This window comes from Notechis scutatus, chromosome 14, assembly GCF_049901735.1.
Source record: "Notechis scutatus isolate UNSWTSFEM ecotype Mainland chromosome 14, rNotScu1.2, whole genome shotgun sequence".
Classification (NCBI taxonomy): Eukaryota; Metazoa; Chordata; class Lepidosauria; order Squamata; family Elapidae; genus Notechis; species Notechis scutatus.
The window spans coordinates 7513305-7533547 of record NC_142022.1 but is presented as its reverse complement, the minus strand read 5'-3'; the positions used below and the strand labels follow the sequence as shown (position 1 = coordinate 7533547).

General features: G+C 48.0%; 3 protein-coding genes across 3 annotated transcripts; 2 read left to right on the top strand and 1 right to left on the bottom strand.

Moving 5' to 3' along the window:
• Positions 1–939: 939 nt before the first annotated feature.
• Positions 940–2647, top strand: DMAC1 (distal membrane arm assembly component 1). Its single transcript, XM_026690259.2, has 2 exons — positions 940–1332; positions 2284–2647. Exons 1-2 carry the CDS (start codon positions 1122–1124, stop codon positions 2334–2336), a joined length of 264 nt encoding a protein of 87 aa, XP_026546044.1. The 5' UTR covers positions 940–1121; the 3' UTR covers positions 2337–2647.
• Positions 2648–2965: 318 nt separating this feature from the next.
• Positions 2966–12036, bottom strand: UBXN1 (UBX domain protein 1). Its single transcript, XM_087943368.1, is given in 11 exon segments — positions 2966–3272; positions 3551–3734; positions 4202–4324; positions 5130–5181; positions 5794–5920; positions 5923–5984; positions 6370–6436; positions 7013–7134; positions 7246–7299; positions 8563–8653; positions 11898–12036. Coding segments are annotated over 10 exon segments (900 nt in total). The 5' UTR covers positions 8622–8653; positions 11898–12036; the 3' UTR covers positions 2966–3222.
• A 3387-nt stretch (positions 12037–15423) lies between these two features.
• LOC113427733 (proton-coupled zinc antiporter SLC30A1-like) lies at positions 15424–19551 on the top strand. Its single transcript, XM_026690263.2, has 2 exons — positions 15424–16141; positions 18071–19551. Exons 1-2 carry the CDS (start codon positions 15604–15606, stop codon positions 18784–18786), a joined length of 1254 nt encoding a protein of 417 aa, XP_026546048.2. The 5' UTR covers positions 15424–15603; the 3' UTR covers positions 18787–19551.
• Positions 19552–20243: the final 692 nt, after the last annotated feature.

The following is a 20243-nucleotide window of genomic DNA, read 5'->3' as shown; positions in this document are numbered from 1 at the left end:
GTTCGTCCTAAAAAGTTTTGTTTTATTTAAATTTATAGGCGGCTTAAAAATAAAAGCAACAAGATAAAATACAAAGATATTAAATATTAACATCAGTTGGTCTGGAAACTGATCCTCAAGAACAAGTGCTTCTGATAAGTTAGTTTATGATGGAAAAAGTACGGAAGTTATATGCTAGCTGCAGTTTATTAACATGATTTGTCTAAATATATGGTTGCTTGTGTTTTTTTATGTAAGGCACTTGCTAATTTAATTTTCATAGCTGTGCTTTAGTAACATTTATAAATATATAATTATTGATATGTTGCTTAGCTGGTTAATTTTTTTAAATTGCAGTTTAATAATTAACAGTGTTAATATGCATATGTTAGGAAGGAGGGAGGGAGGGAGGAAAGATGGGAGAAGGGGAGGAGGAGAAAGGGAAGGAGAGAGGAAAGGAAAGGAAGAAGGAGGGGAGGGAAGGAAAAGATGGGAGAAAGGGGGAGGAGAAGGAAGGGAACGGGAGAAAGGGAAAGGAGGGAGGGAGGAAAAGAGATGGGAGAAAGGGGGAGGAGAAGGAGGAAGGAAGGAAAAAGGGAGGAAGGGAAGGAAGAGGAGGGAAGGAGGGAGGAAAAGAGATGGGAGAAAGGGGAGGAGGAAAAAGAGAGGGAGAGAAGAAAGGAAAGGAGGATTAGGGAGGGAAGTTAGGAAAAAGATGGGAGAAAGGGGAAGGAGGGGAAAGAGGGTGAGAGAAGGAAGAAAAAGATATAGAGAAAGAGATGATGGATATTTCAACTAGGGGGAACTTTTTAAGAAGCCCATATTTAGGAGGTAGATTTAAAACAAAAGACCAGTGAAATCTGGAAGATGCAGCTATTGATCGCTGGTGGGAAAGAAACGCGGCCCAGGAATTTAAGGATTATTTTATCCTCCAAGGAAAATAATATTCAGACAGGCCCTGTTTGTTTTCTCTATTTCCCCCTCCCCAACCGGAACCTAACCCAAGAAGCTCTGTTGCCCCCGCCGGACATTTATAGAGGTCGGACGTCTTTGTTCCTCCTCCCCCCCCTCGCGAGGGCGACTTCCGGGAGGCTGGCAGAGCGGCTTCCGGCACGGAGGCGGCCATCTTGCTCGGCGGAAACATGGCGACCCAGCCCGGAGGTGGCACGGTGGCGGGGTCCTCCAAGGCGACCCCCCAAAAGTCCTTCTTCTGGTCCTGCTTCAGCTGCCGCATTCTGACCGGCAGCGGGCTGGCGGGCGCCGGCCTCTGGGTCCACTTGGGGGTCCGCCGGTCCTTGCCACACAGTAGTCCCGGGAACCTCTATAACATAATCCGGCTGGTTTTAGCCGTCGGTAAGTTGCTGCTGGTGGTGGTGGTGGTGGTGTCCCCGGGGGCGGGGTAGATTCGGACGTGCAAGGTTAGACACGTGTAAATGTCTTTGGCTTGCAGGGAGGAGGGAGCTCGTTTCCCCGCTTGGGAGTCCTCGGGGTGCAATGACGTAACTGGGCCACCAGAGGGCAGCATTTCCCCTCCCCAGCGCAAGAATGTCTTAAAAGAATTTAAGTAGCAAAAGTTCTTTTATTATTATTTTATGGATTTATATATATTGACTTGTATCCCGCCTTTATTATTGTTATGAGTAGGAAAAGGCGTCGTATCTGAGAGCCTGGTCTGAATCATGAGGACTTTACAACCAAGCCAGTCAGGGTGGCCCTAATAATCCTCCACTTTTTTAATTCTATTCCACTCTATTTCTATTCTATTCTTTTTATTGTATTCATCCTATTCTATTCTTTATTCTATTTTCCGTTCTATTTATTCTATTATTGCTATTCATTTCTGTTCTATTCGTTTTATTCTATTTCTATTCTGTTCATTCCATTCTATTCTTCTATTTTTATTGTATTCATTCTATTCTTTATTCTATTTTCTGTTCTATTCTTTATTCTATTGTTTCTATTCTTTATTTCTGTTCTATTTGTTTTATTCTATTATTTCTATTCTATTTTATTCATTCCATTCTATTCTTCTATTATTTTTATTGTATTCATTCTATTCTATTCCTTATTCTATTTTCTGTTCTATTCTTGTATTCGTTATATTCTTTATTTCTGTTCTATTCATTTTATTCTATTATTTCTATTCTAGTCTTTATTATTTCTATTCTATTATTATCTTATTCTATTAGTATTTCTGTTTTATTCATGCTCTGTTCTTTTTGCCTTCTGCAGAGCAACACAAATAATTAGCCCTCCAACTTGGTTGTGCCTCCTTTGCCAACAACGATTTTTGTCTCTTTCCAGGTCTTTATTCTGCGGCAATCGTAATCATCGTGGACCCCGTGGAGCCAAAGTAGGACGAGGAAGGTGTACTTTCATCAGCGAAGGGTTCCCAAGACGTACCTGGAGGCAACCCAGAGGGGAAGGTTGGGGGAGAGAGAAGCCTTTCATTGGGAGGTTGGCCTGTTCATTAAGACAGGAGAGAAATGTTGCTGCTTTTTCAATCTTCCACGGAAAATGGCTGCTGTCATTACGAGTCTTTTTTTCCCCGTGTCAAAAGTCAGTTACAGTGACTCTGGACGATGGAATAAGCCATCTTGCCAATTTCGTTGCTGAAAAATCATGCTTGTTGGGTGAAAGGGGGGGGGGGAAATATACCTCTAATTTACCTGCGTGTCTTTGTGTGTCTTTTCTTCCTTTGCTCGCTCCGTGAAACTGTTCCTCACTTAAAAACACGGCCGCGAGCTTTGAACCCCAATTTCCCCAGTGGATAATTTGCGGTAGTTATGGGAAACGTAGTTTGGGTACGTGGTGGATTGTGCCAGTTTTCAAGCTACAATCCAGCCTCCTTATTCCGAGGCAGTCTACCTCACAGTGCCAGGTGCAACTGGAGGTGTGTGTGAGCGTGAATTTGGGAGGGAAGGACGGCTGGGAAGACCAGATCCTGCGCTTGTGCCTCCGTCGAGAAAGAAAACCACAAATGGGACACCAGAGTGAAGAGGTTTTTATTCAGGGCTGGCTTTGGGGGGTGTATCCAGTTGCAAATCCTGGTTCCTCTCCAACTCTTCTACCCACATAATGTCTGTTTCAGTATCCCTGGGTTAAGGGGCTGCTGTTTCAGAGTCTCTGGGGAGAAGGGGGGGGCAGGGCTGGCGCGCTACGGTGGCACCCAGTGACTACAGGCTAGGTCAGCCTCCAACAACCGGCACGAACCGACCGTTCGTTGCAAGCGAAGAGAGCCGCTCAGCTGTTCCCCTTCTTGGCCACTATCAACACGGCGGAAGGCACCAAGCCTGGAAGAAAGAGAGGAGGGGAGAAAAAAAAATGAATGGAAAAAAAGAATAGAGAACGCAGAGGGACCGACTGAAAAAAACCAGCAGCTTTGGAGAGTGAATCAAGACTTTCTATGCTCTTCTCCACTGCCCTCGCCACTCTCTGTAGGGGCTTTCTATTGGAGGCACTGTTACCACCAAACCGGACAGCGATGCAGTTCTGGCATTTAAGAACGAGGCAAAGGGGAGTTTGGAGGCCCAACTCCCCTTTGACACACACACACACACCCCAAACTCACCCAGCTCCTGCAGGGGCTTTTCCATGTCTTCCTCAGTGAAAACCCGCCGGGGGAAACTCGTCAGGAGGTGAAAAGGGTCTTCGACACCATCTTTGCGGTTCAGCTCCACATACAGCCGCACGGCTGCCAGTTGCTCCTTGGCTTTGAAGGTGTGAGTCAAAGAGGTGCCATCCAGGAGTCTCACCTACCAGGAGCAAAATCAAATCCCCCCCAATGACCCCAATTTAGGCCAATGTTCCCGTCGCTAAAGCAAGACGGTGCTTAAAGTGAAATTTTGGCCCCCGTTTGACGAACCTTCCTCGCCAGACAGTTGTTACGTGAATCCCTGCGGCAGTTTTAAGTTCCTGACACAGTCATTCAACGAATCCGGCTTCCCCATTAGCTTGGCTGGTCAGGGGCGGTCGCAAAAGGGACACTGCAACCGTCGTAAATATGAGTCAGTTTGCCAAGCGTCTGAATTCTGATCGTGACCGTGGGATGCCTCAACCATCGAGCAAAAATATTTTGTTCGGCGCTGTTTTAACTTCAAACAGTCACTAAACAAACGGCTTCAGATTGAGGACGGTGTACAAAAGCCAGTTTTTCCTTGTTCTCCGTTCCAGATTTTACCGCATGGAAAATATTAGCTCCGCGGCCGTTATCTTGCCTTACCTGTATCTTGCACTGATCGTATTCTCGCTTGCTTGCGGGGAGCTCCTGGCTGGGGGAGGAGATAAGCATGGGCTCCATCTGGTCAGTCACGGGGGAGGCCTGGGTAGCGCTACTGCAGCCAAACTGGGGGGGGACGACAAAATCAGGAAGGTGAGCCCGCCAAAGCTGTGCAATTCTAAACCAGCCATTTCTCGTGGTGGATAACTTTGAGATTGGGGGAGGGACGGACACTTCAACTCCCAGAATTCCCCAGCTAGGATGAGGGTGGGAAGGAGAGGGAGGGAGGAAGGACAGAGAAAGGAGGGAGAGGAAGGGAGGGAGGGAGGAAAGAAGGATGGACAGAGGAAGAAAGGGGGAGGGAGAGGAAAGGAGGATGGTGGAGATGCGATGGAAGAGGGAAGGAGGGAGGGGGGAAGAGAAGAGGGAGGAAGGATGAAGGGAGAGAGGAAGGAAGGAGAAAGGGAGAGCAAAGAAGGAAAGGGAGAAACAAGGAGAGATGAGATAGAAGAGGGAGGGAGGATGAAGGGAGAGAGGAAGGAAGGAGAGAAAGGGAGAGCAAAGAAGGAAAGGGAGAAAGAAGGAGAGATGCGATGGAAGAGGGGGAAGAGAAGAGGGAGGGAGGATGAAGGGAGAGAGGAAGGAAGGAGAGAAAGGGAGGGAGAGCAAAGAAGGAAAGGGAGAAAGAAGGAGAGATGAGATGGAAGAGGGAGGGAGGGAGGGAGGGGGAAGAAAAGGAAGAGGAGGGAGGAAGGATGAAGGAAGGAGAGGGAGGGGGAAGGATGGAGGGAGAGGAAAGAGAGAGGGAGGAAGGAAGGGGGAGACGAGAGGGAAGACGGAGGGAGGAGGGAAGTTGGGCGAAGAAAGAAAACGCAAAGGCAACATTATTGGTCTAAATAATGCAAATTAAACCCCATTGTTTCCCCCTCACCTTCTTGGCTCTCTCGGCCTTGTCTCGTTCTATCTTCTCCCGCACTCTTTGCCTGGGAAAAAAAGAACGAGGGGAGGGGAGGGTCAACGGTGGAAGGGTCCCCTCACTCCCTTCACAGTTTGGGGTGTAATGATAAGTCCCCAAAGCTCCAAAGAGATGGAGAACGGGGAGGGTGGGTGTCCATGGGACGGAGCAGGGCTGGCCGACAAAACCGGCGGGACGAACTCCTTTGACCCACCCACCCACCCAGAATGCAAAGCTTCGCCCCCCATTGAGATGAACCCAGCCTCCTGGCAGCCGGCAGGGCCACCGCTGAGGGAGGCTGGGAGGTGTAGTCCAAGGTCGTCCTCCTCCTCCTCCTGCTTTAAGGCACCTTGAGAAGGCTGGACTTCAACTCCCAGAAACCCCTCGAGAAGAGCGAGCCAGAAGGCCACGCCCCCCCACCCCCTCCCTTAAAGGATGCTGGCTGGGGAATTCTGGGAGTTGAAGTCCCCCCCCTCCCCCAATCTTAAAGTCACGAAGGTCGAGGGAGGCAGGTTTAGAGGGAGACCAGCTGGAAGTGCAATTCCCGCCCCCCCCCCATTCCTCTTGGCTTACTTTCACTTTCACTTTCATTTTCACTTTCACTTTCTCTCTCACACACACACACAGACGGTCCCCTCACTTGGCCAGCTTCTCTTCCATCTTCTCCCTCCGCCTCTCTTCGGCCAGCTTCTTCATCTCGTCCTCCTGCAGCTTCTGGCGGATGAGGAGGAGCTCCTGGCCTTGTTTCCGGCGCTGCTTCTCCCGCCGATGGTCTCCCGCTTCTCCCGCTCCTCGCGCTCCTTCTGCTTCTGGTTGATCAGCTCCATCATCCTGGGGGGAGGAAACACTGGAGCAGCTTAGGAGGCACGGCTACCCCTCAGCCCGGGAGGGAGGGAGGGAAGGAAGGAAGGAAGCAAGGAAAAGAGAAAGAGAGAGAAGAAGGAAGAAAGGGAGGCAGGCAGGCAGGGAGAAAAGCCGGGAAGGGAAGGGAAGGGAAGGAAAGGAAAGAAGGAAGGAAGGAAAGGAAGGAAGGAAAGGAAAGGAGGAAGGAAAGGAAAGGAAAGGAAAGGAAAGGAAAGGAAAGGAAAGGAAAGGAAAGGAAAGGAAGGAGGAAGGAAGGAAGGAAGGAAGGAAGGAAGGAAGGAAGGAAGGAAGGAAGGAAGGAAAAGAAGGGAGAAAAGAAAAGGAAGGAAGGAGAGGGAAGGAAAGGCCTAACCTTTTCGTCTGTTCCTGCTTTTCCTCTTCCGTCAGGGGACGCTGTGTCTCTCCTTCGGCCAGCTCACCTATGGGAAGAAAAACGTTCCCTTGCACCTTTCCAAGGGGGACCAGGGCGGATGAAAACCATAATCCACTGGCAATTCATGCTCAAATGATGTGCAACCCTCTACAGGTAGTCCTCAACTTACGACCACCATTCAGGCCAAGATTTCTGTGGCTAAGCGAGACATTTACCAAGGGGAGTTTGCTGCATTTCACAACTTTCCTGGCCCCATCCTTAAGCGAACCACTGCCGTCGTTAAATTAGGAGCACGGCCGTTAAGTGAATCCAGCTTCCCCACTGGACTTCCCCGTCGCAAAAGGGGAGCACGTGAAACCCACACACACACACACACACAGCCACCGTCATAAATGTGAGTCCAGCTGCCGAGCGTCCGAATTCGGATCACGCAACCACAGGGAACGCCGCATTGGCCGTGCGGAAAACGGTCCCGGGTCAACGTCGCTCAGCGTTGTTGCGACTCGTGGCGGAACGGTCACAAAACGGACCGTCGTTAAGTCGAGGAACCCCCTGCGCGGAGCCAGCAAAGAAAAGCCACACCCCCACCCACCCCACCCCCCTTGCCAGGATCTCTTCTGACCTGACCCCCCTTGCTCCGAATCCGGCGTCGTTCCTTTGGCGGGTTCCTCGGCGTCTGGAACGGGACCTTGGGGGGCTGTGAAGGGCTCGTCCAGGTTGGGATCGTTCTCATGTTCCACCAACCTGGGTCGGGGGGAGAGAGAGAGACGCCGAGGAGGGCCGTTCAGAAGGGCCGCCGAGGGGAGGAGGGAGGGCGTTCTGCTAAGAACGGGGAGGGGCGGAGAGCATACCTACCAATCCATAGCCTGTTCGATCCCCTGGTTGCCTGTCAGCGCCAGGGCCTTCTCTCTGGGGGGGGGAAGCAAAGCATGGCATTCAACACAGCAAACACACACACACACACCCGGTGTGGAAAGCCAAGGGGGTTTTTTCGCCCCAGTTTCCCCGGCCCTCCCCCCAAATAATGACGGTTCTACCGCTCTGACGCCTCCTGCAGTGGAGTTTAGAAGGCGGAAGAGGCGACTATTGGTGGCTCAGAGTTGAACTGTGGGGTCCTTGGGGGTCTCTGAGCTTGGTTGGTTTTCTTGTAGATGTTTCATGACCCAGCTAGGGAATGTCATCAGTGCTAGAAAGGAGTGGGGTTTGCAGGGAGGGAGGGAGGGAGGGAGGGAGGGAAGAAGGGAAGGAAGGAAGGAAGGAAGGAAGGAAGGAAGGAAGGAAGGAAGGAAGGGAAGGAAGGAAGGAAGGAAGGGAGGAGGAGGCAGGGAGAGGGGAGGGAGGGAGGGGAGGGAGGGAAGGAGACGTGAGAAAGGGAGGAGGGAGGCAGAGGAGAGAGGGAGGGAGGGAAGAAGGAAGGAGACGTGAGAAAGGGAGGAAGGAGGCAGAGGAGGGAGGGAGAAAGGACAGGAGGAAGGAAGGAAGGGAGGGAGGGAGGGAGGGAGGGAGGGAGGGAGGGAGGAAGGAAGGAAGGAAGGAAGGAAGGAAGGAAGGAAGGAAGGAAGGAAGGGGTCCTTGGTGCTGAGCTTGTTTTCTTGAGACGTTTCATGACCCAACTAGGTAACATCATCAGTGCTAGAAGGGAGTGGGTGTGTGGAGGGGAGGGAGGAAGATTATGGGGTCCTTGGTGCTCTCTGAGCTTGATGGTTTTCCTGCAGGCATTTCAAGACCCAACTAGGGAACATCATCAGTGCTGAAAGGGAGGGTGGACGTTTACTTTTTATTTATACACAAATAGCTTGCCTTTAATAGTGTTAGTTTACAACTCAGTGCAACTCAAGCAAGCACCAAGAACACCCTTGTCAACACTGACACTGTACAAGCCACTGCATATCAACAGGGAGCAAACTCCTCTCCCTTCTAGCACTGATGGTGTTACCTAGTTGGGTCATGAAACGTCTGCAAAACAACCACCAAGCTCAGAGAGCCCCAAGGAGCCCACAGTTCTGTTTTTTTCCATGTTTTCTCCACATCCAGCTGCCTCACAGCCCAGAAAAGCTTCAGTAAAAAAAAAAAAGAAAGCACCCTCCCACGCTACAGGTGTGCCTTTGCATAACCTGTAAGGTGAAGCCTCCTCCCACACCTATCCCATGCTTTGCCGGGAGGGAGACCTACGCTCGGTTCTGCGGGAAGCCCATCTCAATTAAACTTTCCAGTGCCGTGTTCTCCATCATCCTGCCTTTACCACCGTCACTGCCAGCAAATTCTGCAAAATAAAACAAGATATTACGCCTTTGGCACACCGTTGGGATTGTATTTCGGTGGGAAACGTGTGTGTTGGGAAATGGGGGTTTGTCTTTTCGTTAATTGATTAGTCCTTGGGCCATATCAAAGGGCAGAGTTTTCCAGAAACAAATCTATCATCCATCTATCTATCACTCTATCTATCACTGTATCTCTCTATCAATCTATCAATCTCTCTATCAATCTCTCTATCTATCATCTATCTATCTATCTATCTATCTATCTATCTATCTATCTATCTATCTATCTATCTAATCTATCATCTATCTATCTGCAAAAGGCCATTCATACATTATCACAAAATCTCCGGAACAAACTTGAAATCTGGCACATATGTTCCTCTTGGCTTCTAGGTGCTCACTAAGAAAGGATTTTTCAAAATCACCCTGAGCATTAGTATTTCCTATATTATAATTATTATTAATTATTAATTATTAATTATTATTATTATTATTATTATTATTATTATTATTATTATTATTATTATTATTATTATTATTATTATTATTATTATTAAACACGCTCTGATGCTAAGGAGTTCGACTCTCCCTCCCCACCTGGAAATAAATCTCTTCCAAAGGCAAAACACAAGCAGAGGAGATGAGTTCCAGTTTCAGTTTCACAGCAGCAAGCAGCTTTAGTGCAGAACAGTTGAGCTAAGCCACACCCAGGCTCCTTGCTGTCCCCTTCTTGCTCACACAGCAAAAACTGTTTGAGTTTCCAAACAGCCCTCACCTCTCTCACACACACACTGACTGGATGCTAACCAGATGAACATCGATGGATGCTGGTAGGCAGAGGCACAAATTTTCCCTCCCTTATTTTCCTCCCCAAAAACTAAGCCCTACTTTCGTAGCGAAGCACGGGCGTCGAGCTAGGTATTATTAAAATTGGATAAAAGCAGTTTAAAATGGAATTGGATAAAACAAAATTTAAAATTTGTCCTCATCTCAGGTCTTCTTCTTAAAAAAGATTCTGTCCTCACATGTGTTAAGATTCTTTTATCTGAGGCTCAAAAATATTAGATTCAAAACTTCAATTCTTTCATTGCAAAGTTTCTTTGTGGTTGGACGATATAAGTTCCTGGCCTGAAGATGACGATGTTAGAAGACAAGGATTAGATCCTAGAAGGAAAAAAGGTTGAGTTAACCTATTCCTGATTCCACCATAAACTAGCCGTGATTTGCTATGAAAGTATGTGGTGCGGCTTAGTTTAAAGGGAAATAAGGGGGAAAAATTCTGCCTCTGCCTACCAGCATTCATCAGTATTCATCTGGCTAGTGTCCTGACAGTGTGGGAGAGTTGAGGGCTGTTTGGAAGCTGAAAGAGATTTTGCTGTGTGAGCAAGAAGGGGACAGCAAGGAGCCTGGGCGTGGCTTAGCTCAACTGTTCTGTACTAAAGCTGCTTGGGGCTTGCTGTGAAACTGAAACTCCTCTGCTTGTGTTTTGCACTGGGAAGAGATTTCTTTCCAGGTGGGGAGGGAGAGTAGAACTCCTTAGCATCAGATAATAATAATAATAATAATAATAATAATAATAATAATAATAATAATAATAATAATAATAATAATAATAGTAGTAGTAATAATAAGATAGGAAATACTCTAAATGCTCTGATGGTCATTTGGAAAAATAATCCTTTCGTAGTGAGCACCTACAGGAACAAAAGGAAAGCCAAGAGGAACATACATGCCAAATTTCAAGTTTTTAGACTTTACAGTTCCGGAGATTTTGTGATGATGCTTGAATGGCATTTTGCTTTTATATTTTATAGATTTATTTAATCTATTGACATTTATATGCCACCCATGTCATTTATCCAAAAAGACTTTTTTTTTCAGCAGGCATCAAGCAAAAAGCACCCTGCAAAATTCCTTTACAGCTTTGCCCTGAGAATTTGTAGAGATGCCCCCCAAAATCCGAAAGGTTGGTGGATCTCTCTCTAAAACGGATCCTTCATTTGGGGAAGGAAATTCATTCAAGGATGCATCTCAGAAAACGCAACCGGGATTGTTTAAAGAAAAATCTAAATTTAAATGTTACAAAGTATTATTCTCTCTGAAAAGTATTATTCTCTCTCTTTCGGATCTGGAAAAACAAAGAATTGTATTTTTGATTATTATTAGGAGGAATTTTCATTGTTAGGAAAAAATGTTGATGTTTAGAGTTGGAATAGCTTTGATGCCATAGTTTAGTTCCTAGTGGAGGAAAAATGGTTTTGGATTAATAGGAAAATATCTACTTATTTAGGTGGTTCGACGGTGCTCCTTAAATATTAATTCTATATCAAATATTAATGTCTCCCTAAATATAACCATTATCAAATATTTAGCCCTTTCTCTTGATCCGCCCATGCATGGACCCAAATACACACACATGCGCAGAGAACAAAAAAAGGGGGGGATTTCTATGGGGGGGGGGCATTCCCTATAATGGAGCCCTGAACCAATCAATGGCTGGCTTGGCCGGGGAGGATGGGTCTTGTGATCCAGCCCCATGGGAGGTTTGGGGTGGTTTTTGTTTTTTTTTAATCCAGCCCAATGGATAAACCAGCTACCAGGCCAGGGAGAGACGGTAGGCAGATAGAAGAGAGAAAAAAAGGGGAGGGGGAACTGCAGATTGGGTGGGTGGGGCAGACGATGGGCTTTGTAGTCCCATCCCAACTTTTGGAAGAGGATGGGGGGGGGAGGCAAGGCAGTCGCCCCACCCAGGTGGAAAGAGGCAGGCTGGGCAGGGGATGTTGGGCCTGGCCTGGCACCCACCCACCCCACCGGGGATGATGGGCTTTGTAGTCCATCCCATGCCTTTTGGAAGAGGAGGATGGGGTGGGGGGGGGGGTGAAGGCAAGGCCGTCGTCCCACCCAGGTGGAAAGAAGGAGGCTGGGCAAGGGATGCTGGGCCTGGCCGGGGCACCCAACCCCCACCGGGGATGATGGGCTTTGTAGTCCATCCCATGCCTTTTGGAAGAGGAGGATGGGTGGGGGTTGGGGGAAGGCAAGGCCGTCGTCCCACCCAGGTGGAAAGAAGGAGGCTGGGCAGGGGATGATGGGTCGGGCCGGGGCACCGGGATGATGGGCCTTGTAGTCCGGGCCTTCGAGGAGACCAAACCCTCCTCCCCCCCCGCCGCCCCCGCTTTCTTCCCGCTCTCCCTCCACCACTATCACCATCCCCGGCTCAGCCGGCCCGGAGGAGAAGGAAGCCCTCACCGGCGGATCCGGCTCGGCGGCCCCAGCGAAGAAGCGGGAAGCGGCGGCGGCGGCGGCGAGGAGGAAGAGGAAGGCCCCGGAAGCGCGAGGCCGCTGTTTGGGTCACGTGGGCGAGATGCCGGAAGCGCGGACGGTGGCCGCGGAGGGTCAGGGCAGGGAATCCCTCCGCCCCGGCGTGTGTGTGTGGGTGTTTGGCTTTCGCGTTTCTCTTTGCTGCCCCCTCGTGGCCGTCGGCGGTCGCTTCGCCCTGCTCGGCTGTTTGGAAGCGTTGCCGCCGCAGCTCAACCAACCTGGTTGAACGAAGGGCGGTTTAGTTGGGGAACCACGATAGGCTAAATGGGGGTTTACGGAGTGCGGCGGTAGGCCCTGGACTAGGGTTTCTCGACGTGAGCGATTGTAAGGATGGGTGGACTTCGACTCCCAGAATTCCCCAGCTGGGCAAGTCCCGGAAGTCCCCAACCCTCCTGCCGGAGGGGGAATTCTGGGAGTTGAAGTCCACCCTTCTTAAAAGCATGTTGGGTGGGGGATTCTGGGAATAGAACCCAATAGGGATGGAATTAAGAAAAGAATAGAATAAGAATAATGAATAGAAGTAATAACAGAATAATAATAGAATAGAATGATAACAACAGAATAGAATAATGATAGAATACAACAGAAAGAATGCAGAATAGAATAAGAATAGAAATAATAACACAATAGAATAGAGTAGAATGGAATACCATAGAATAATGAATAGAAGTAATAACAATAATAATAGATAGAATAATAATAGAATAATGAATAGAATAGAAATAATAAATAGAATAGAAATAATAATAACTGAATAGAATAATAACAGAATAGAAAGAATGAATAATAGAATAGAATAATGAATAGAATAGAAATAATAAATAGAATAGAAATAATAACTGAATAGAATAATAATAGAATAGAAAGAATGAATAATAGAATAGAATAATGAATAGAATAGAAATAATAACAATAAAAACAGAATAGAATAGAATAAGGAATAAAACGGAATGGAATGGAATAGAATAGAATAAGGAATAGAATAGAATAGAATAGAATAGAATAGAATAGAATAGAATAGAATAGAATAGAATAGAACTCTAAGGGACCTTGGAGGTCTTCTAGTCCAGCCCCCTGCTCCAGCAGGAGAACCTCTACCATTTCAGATGAGCGACTGTCTAATAGTCTCTTCTTTAAAATCTTCGGTGACAGAGCACCCACGACTTCTGGAGGCAGGCTGTTCCACAGGTTGATCCACATCTCTTAAAAAGCCTGCTGGCTGGGGCAGTCTGGGACTTGAAGTCCACCCACCTTAAAGCATGCTGGAAGGGGATTATGGGAGTTGAAACCCATTCATCTTCAAGTTGCAGAAGTTGAGGAATGCTCCCCTGGATTGTACTTTCAACACACCCCAAACGACGGTTGGCTGAATGTCAGCTCATTGTTTGCAGCCTAGCCTACGTTTGCCTAGCATAACAATCCCGGATTGGCTTAAGCGCAGTTTACTAACTCCATCTTAGGCTGGCGGGCTTGTGGTGTCGTCCCAGCAAAGAGTTAAAGTTTTCCGTGTCCTTGAGTGGAGGTCGTTCAGCTGTTCTCTCAGCCCTGGTACAAGTCTGACTCATCCAAATAAACAATCGGAGTCTTTGATTGTGAAAAGGTGAATTCAGGGCCAGCAAATCCCTTCCACTTCAGCTGCTCCAGCCTTTCTCAGCTCTTCAAACTCCCCTCCCCCTTTGCCCAGGTCCCCCTCTCTGGCCTGGCACACATAAACACATACTAAACACGCACACACAGACCAGAGAGAGAGACAAAAACCCAGGCTGCCCTTTGGCACAGGCTAATCTGGTCCAAAGAAGATCCATGAATCCTGATGGGCCACTATCCCCCACTATACTTGTCATAGCTAAAATGCATTGACATTTTAGTCCTCGTGACTTTCTGGATCTCAATTGCTTTAGATGCGTCTACTTTCAGAGGTTTCTCCTGTTTGATGGAGTTTTAGCGTGTTGGCCCGATCATTTCTGACCGGCTGTACCTTGGATCTCACTCAGAGATTGCAGCTTGTTTTGCAAATGTATTTGAACTCTTATTTTAAATTTTGTGTGGTTTACTGTCTGTCCTGATTATCACCACAATAGATTTATCTTATATATTGTATTGCCAACATACTAGATAGATAGATATAGATAGATAGATGATAGATAGATAGATGTGTGTGTGTGAGAGAGAGTGAGAGAGTAGAGATAGATGATAGATAGATAGATAGATAGATAGATAGATAGATAGATAGATAGATAGATAGATAGATAGATATAGATAGATGATAGATAGATAGATGTGTGTGTGTGTGAGAGAGTGAGAGAGTAGAGATAGATATAGATAGATAGATAGATAGATAGATAGATAGATAGATAGATAGATAGATAGATAGATAGATAGATATACATAGATATACATAGATGTAGATAGAAAGGTAGGTAGATAGGTACATGATGGATGGATGGATGGATGGATGGATGGATGGATGGATGGATACATACATACATACATACATACATACATACATACATACATAAATACATAGACATAGAGGAAGATAGAAAGGTAGGTAGATAGGTACATGATACATGATAGATTAGATGGATGGATGGATAGACAGATGAAAGAGAGAGATGATAGAGAGAGACAGTAGAGATAGATGTAGATAGAGAGAAAGAGAGAGATACATACATACATAAATACATAGATACAGATACATCAAGATAGATGTAGATAGAAAGATAGGTAGATAGATACACCATAGGTAGAAAGATAGGTAGATAGATACATCAAAGATTAGCTAGATGGATGGATGGATAGAGAGATAGATATAGACAGAGATGGTTTATTGAAAAGTATTTGTTTGTATAATGCGTTTTATTGCATATATTTAGTATCTAAGGAGCTATCACCAGAAGACAAGAAGCAACGGATGGAAACTAATCAAGGAGAGAAGCAACCTAGAACTAAGAAGAAATTTCTTGACAGTGAGAACAGTTAACCAGTGGAATGATTTGCCACCCGAAGTTGTGAATGCTCCAACGCTGGAGGTTTTAATGAAAAAATTGGACAACTATTTGTCTGAAATGGGGGTAGGGTTTCCTGCCTGAACAGGAGGTTGGACTAGAAGGCCTCCAAAGGTCCCTTCCAACTCTGTTTTCCTGTTCTTAGTGTTGTGTACCACTGTGGGCTGCATGAAATGTGTAGACACACCATACACACCAGATAACTGGATTCCGTAATCAACTAGCAACTCCCCCATCCTGTTGGGTCTGCCTGTTCCTTTCCTAGCAAGACTCCCATGCATACTTATTCGCCTGGGTATCTTTCTGCAGCTGGTGGATGCCCGGGCACGGGTCCAAGGAAAAGAGGGGGAAATCAAAAAAAAAGAATGGCCTCTTGGAAGCCCGGCCAAGGCTGCGTGCCATGACTCGGGGCGGCTCCTGCCAAACTCCCCAGCAGCTGCCGATTTAATCCCCCTGGGAAGGAGAAGCTGCGGAGACCCACAGCACAGCAGAGAGAGGCCGACAGGCGTTGATAAGAAGGGGGCAGGAAGGGCCAAATCAAGAGCCAGGAGGAACACGATGGGTGGGCATCAAGGCTGAGACCCTGGCATTGCTGGAGGCAGACAGAAATCGACTGGCAGCTCCAGATGGCACCTGTCTTGAGAAAGACGCCGTTGATGCCGCTTGCCTTCCTGCCTTCGTGGCTGGTGGGCAGCAGCCCGGACTTCTTGATGGGTCAGCTGTACCTGTTGGTCACTCTCTTCCTGGCGGAGATGGCGGCCAGCCGCGTGACGGCCTCGCTGCTTCTGCACACCTGCGCCTTCCACACCTTGGAAGGTGCCCTGGCCTTGGCGGTCCATGTGCTGGACGCCCGGCTCGGCTCGGAGGGTACTGACACCAGCTGGAAGAACACCTTTGGGTGGTCGCGCGCCCCCGTGGCTGGCAGGCTGGTCAGCGCCGTGTTGCTGGGGGCGTTGTGCATGGCACTGGTGGCCGAGGCTCTTCGGAGGTTGACAGAGCCGCAGCTCACCCGGCATCCGTTGGCGCTGATGGGCATCGGGGCGCTGGCCATCCCTATCCACCTAGCCCAGGAAGGTTGGCCCTGGAGAGTGCCCGCTAAGATGGACGCCGGGCCTTGCTGTAGCAAACGAAGGCTGGTACCAACGGCGAAGCAGGAAACGGAAGGTAAGTTTGTACAGGGTGTGCCAGAGATGAAAAAGCCCAGCCCGGTGTCTTCATTCAAAAAAAAAAAAATGCTAAGCTGTAATGTTCTTAACAGATGCCCTGCGAAGACCAAAAGTTTAATTTTAAATTGTGGGGGGGCGGGGACGACGACAAGGGGATGGCAAGTGGAAGGAGTAACTTTTTTTTTTCTCAGTGGAAAAAAACCTGCATTTAATTCTAGACTTACACGCCCAGTTGAGCCCAAAATTTGTGGTGCTAATAACAATAACTTGGTCCTCAACACCAATAAGACCAAGGGAGCTGATAGTGGGCTATATAGAAGGAACAGATCAGACATCCAGCCCTTGCTTATCCATGGAGGCCGAGTGGAGCAAGTGGCCCGTTTTAAATTTCTGGGTGTTACTATAAAGGAGGACCTGACCTGGGGGGCTCACATTGCAGCCCTGCTCAAAAGGGTCCAGCAGAGATTATACTACCTGAGGCTTCTCAGGAAACAACAACAGAATGGAAAACTGCTGGTGACCTTCTACCGCTGCACCAGAGAGAGCATTTTAACTGACTGCACACCTGTGTATGGTTTGCCAATTGCTCAGGGGCGGATAGGACAGCACTCCAGAGGGTGAATGTCATTGCCCAGAGGATCCTGGGTTGCCCTCTCCCCTCTTTGGAAGAGCTTCATAGCTCCCGCTGCCTTAAGAAAGTTCAAAACATTCTCAAAGATCCATCTCATCCTGGGAACCCTTTTTTTGAACTATTACCATCTGGCAGCCGGTACAGAATAATAATAAAAACAAGGACAAATAGGCTGAAAAACAGCTTCTATCCCAGGGCAGTAACTCTTTAGAATTCTGCTGTATAGTGCAATATTAATGCAATATCAGAGGTTTTCAATTCAATGTGTGGAGTGTGAAGGATGTGTGTTTGTGTTTATTTTTATAGTCATAAATTGCACACTGAAGATGGTGCTTGATTTCGTTGATCGAGGGGCAATAACAATAAAGTAAACTAAACTAAGTGAGTTTTGCCCTGTTTTACGACTGTCCTGGCTACTGTTGTTAAGGGAGTCACTGCAGAAACACGGTTGTTCGATAAATCTGCCCGTGGGGCAATGGTCGTTAAGTGTGCAAAACAGTCATAAGTCCCTTTTGTCAGTGCCATTGTAACTTTGAACAAACTGTTGTTGTAAGCAGCGTCCCAGCAATCACGTATGCTCAAAATCCAGACTGCTTGGCAACCGACTCCTATTTACGATGATCGCGGCATCCTAGGGTCACTTAATCCTATTTTGTGACCTCCTGACAAGTGAAATCAGTGGGGGAGTCCAGATTCGCTTAAGGACCGCAGCAAGAAAAAGTCGTAAAATGTTGCTTCACACATTTCTCACTTGACAACGTAAATTTGGGGCTCAACCGTGGTTGTACGTTGAGGACTATCTGTATGTTGGAAGGTCGTAAAACAGGACACAAAACTCATTTGACAACTGGTCTCGCTTAGCAACAGGAAACACTCAACTCAATTGTGGTCGTAAGTCGAGGACGACCTGTAGCATTAACCAGCCAGAGGGGGCGATCATGGCTGCCGGATATCTTGGTTGCAAGAGAAGAAGTAAAACCACTTTGAGACCCAGGATGTGCGATTGGAGACTAAAACTAAGACTAAATTGGAGACTAAGACTAAAACCCAGGATGTGCGATTGGAGACTAAATTCCAATGGTGGGATTCAGCCGGTTTGCACCGGTTCACAAGAATTGGTTGTTAACTTCCTGAGCAGTTTGGGGAACTGGTTGTTGGAAGAAATCATTAGGGCGGAGAACTGGTTGTTGAATTATTTGAATCCCACCACTGCAGTTAAATCCAGGATTTTATCATCTTCACTCTGCATGACATTCTCCCAGGCTGGCTTTAATCTTAATTCTTTTCCTCAAATAGATCTTCTGGGCCGCGGATTGTCAACCAACAGTCAACCTTGGTTGGTCAAAGAGAAGGAGGGAAATACCGCATCAGCCGCAGGACCATGGTGGACTTTTTATCTTGGATGGATGGTGGCTTGTTTTGCACCCATGGCGGTTTTCCTGCATTCCCTCACGATCCACCTCTGGTGGACTCCATGCCTGGCACACGCCACATGTCTCGCTTCCTGCCCCAAAACTCCGTGCCTATCCTGGAGAACATCTGACATCCTGCAACCGCTCTCTGTGGATTGTTGGCTCTTCTACTTGGATCCCGGGCTGGCGATCGTGGTCGCCATGGCCTTCCTGTGGTTGATCTGGCCCACCTTGAGGGCCTCCGCCCTGGTCCTCCTCCAAGCCACGCCAGAGGATCTGGATCTGTGGCTCCTGGAAAGACACCTCCGTGCCACGGAAGGGGTGGCCGCCGTGCGGGAGCTCCGTGTCTGGCAGCTGGACGGCTGCAGCCACTTGGTGGCCACAACCCACGTGGTCTGTCTCGATGTGGCCGCCTTTGAGCCGGTAATTCGGAGGGTGAAGCAAGTGTTCTGCAAACACGGCATCCACACTGTCACGGTGGAACCAAACTTGGGAGTGGGCACAAATCAGGGACAGCGGGAAAGGTCTGGCCAGGGATCCCATAAGAGGCAGGTGTGTCCAGATCCTGCAGAGGTGCTGGAGTTTGAGACCTGTGTATGAAAAAGGAGGGAGGAAAAGAGGGGAGAGGAGAGGAGAGAAGCATAGAGGAGAGGAGAGGAAAGAAAGAAGAGAAGAGGAAAGAGAAGAAAAGAGAAGAGAATAGAATAGAATAGAGGAGAGGAGAGAGGAATAGAGTAGGGAATACAATAGAGAAGAGATGAGAGAAGAAAGAAGAAACGAGGAGTAGAATAAAGGACAGAATAGAGGAGAGGAGAGAGGAATAGAGTAGAGAAGAGAATAAAGGAGAGGAGAGGAGAGAAGAAGAAAAAGAGAGGAATAGAATAGAGAAGAGTATCGTGTACCAGAAGTATCATCTAACAGAAGAGGGATGGTTAAGAAGTCTGATTGATGAATGAATGAATGAATGAATGAATGAATGAACGAACGAATGAAGTCATCAAGCTGGCTTTCATGCTCTCATCTAGCCCAAGTGAGGACCACAAGCTGTAAATCTCTGGGCCCCCAAACCTTTCCCGGTGGACCTGTCTTCTCCATAGTTTCCTGCCCTGTGGGCAATCCTGTTTTAACCAGGTTTAGTTCTGTATGTGTACGGTATGTGGGGCAAAGAGATGGTGCTCACAAGAGAGTCAGGTAAGAGACAGCCGAGCCCTCAGCTGCATAATGGGGGGAGAAAAAGGCTCAGAAGGGACCCTCCCTAGTTTCTCAGGATGTAAAGGAGATGGCGGGAGAGTTGTACTTTCAGACTCACACAATTGTGTTAACTGAGATTCACAATAAAGTAGATTTTGCTCATCTGGTCCTGAATCCTCTCTGGTCTAACTAGTTTGGCTGGTCTAATTTTCTCTCTCTTTCCTTCCTTCCTTCCCTCCCTCCCTCTCTTCTTCCTTCCTCCCTCCCTCTCACCTTTCCTTCCTTCCTCCCTTCCTCTCACCTTCCTTTCTCTCTCCTCCCATCCTCCCTCTTGCCTTTCTTCCTCCCTCCTCTCCCTCCTCTCTCTCCCTCACCTTCTTCCTCCCTTACTCTCACCTCTCTCTTCCTCCCTCCCTTCCTCTCTCCCTTCCTCTCACCTTCCTTCCTTCCTCCCTCCCTCTCCCCTCCCTCCTCCCCTCCTCTCACCCCTCCCTTCCTCCCTCTCACCATCTTCTCTCCCTCTCTCTCCTCTCACCATCCTTCCTCCCTTCTCTCTCACCTCCCTTCCTCCTCTCCCTTCCTCCCATCCTCCCTCTCGCCTCCCTCCCTCCCTCTCCTCTTCCTCTCTCCCTTCCTCCCTTCCTCTCACCTCTCTTCCTCCCTTCCTCTCTCCCTCCCTCTCACCATCTTCTCTCCCTCCCTCCCACCTTCTTTCCTTCCTTCGTTCCTCTCTCCCTCCCTTTTATTTCTTTTCTTTTCCGACGTTGATCCCAGTCACCAAAACGAGACTTATCCTCCTCCTCCTCCTCCTCCTCCTCCTCCTCCTCCTCCTCCCTGCTCCCCCGAAAGTAATGAAATTAAAACCT

Coding starts and splice junctions, on each gene's coding strand:
- DMAC1 (XM_026690259.2), top strand. CDS start 1,122: ATGGCGACCCAGCCCGGAGGTGGCACGGTGGCGGGGTCCTCCAAGGCG. Junction 1,333..2,283: donor CCGGCTGGTTTTAGCCGTCG/GTAAGTTGCTGC, acceptor GTCTCTTTCCAG/GTCTTTATTCTGCGGCAATC.
- LOC113427733 (XM_026690263.2), top strand. CDS start 15,604: ATGGCACCTGTCTTGAGAAAGACGCCGTTGATGCCGCTTGCCTTCCTG. Junction 16,142..18,070: donor GGCGAAGCAGGAAACGGAAG/GTAAGTTTGTAC, acceptor TTCCTCAAATAG/ATCTTCTGGGCCGCGGATTG.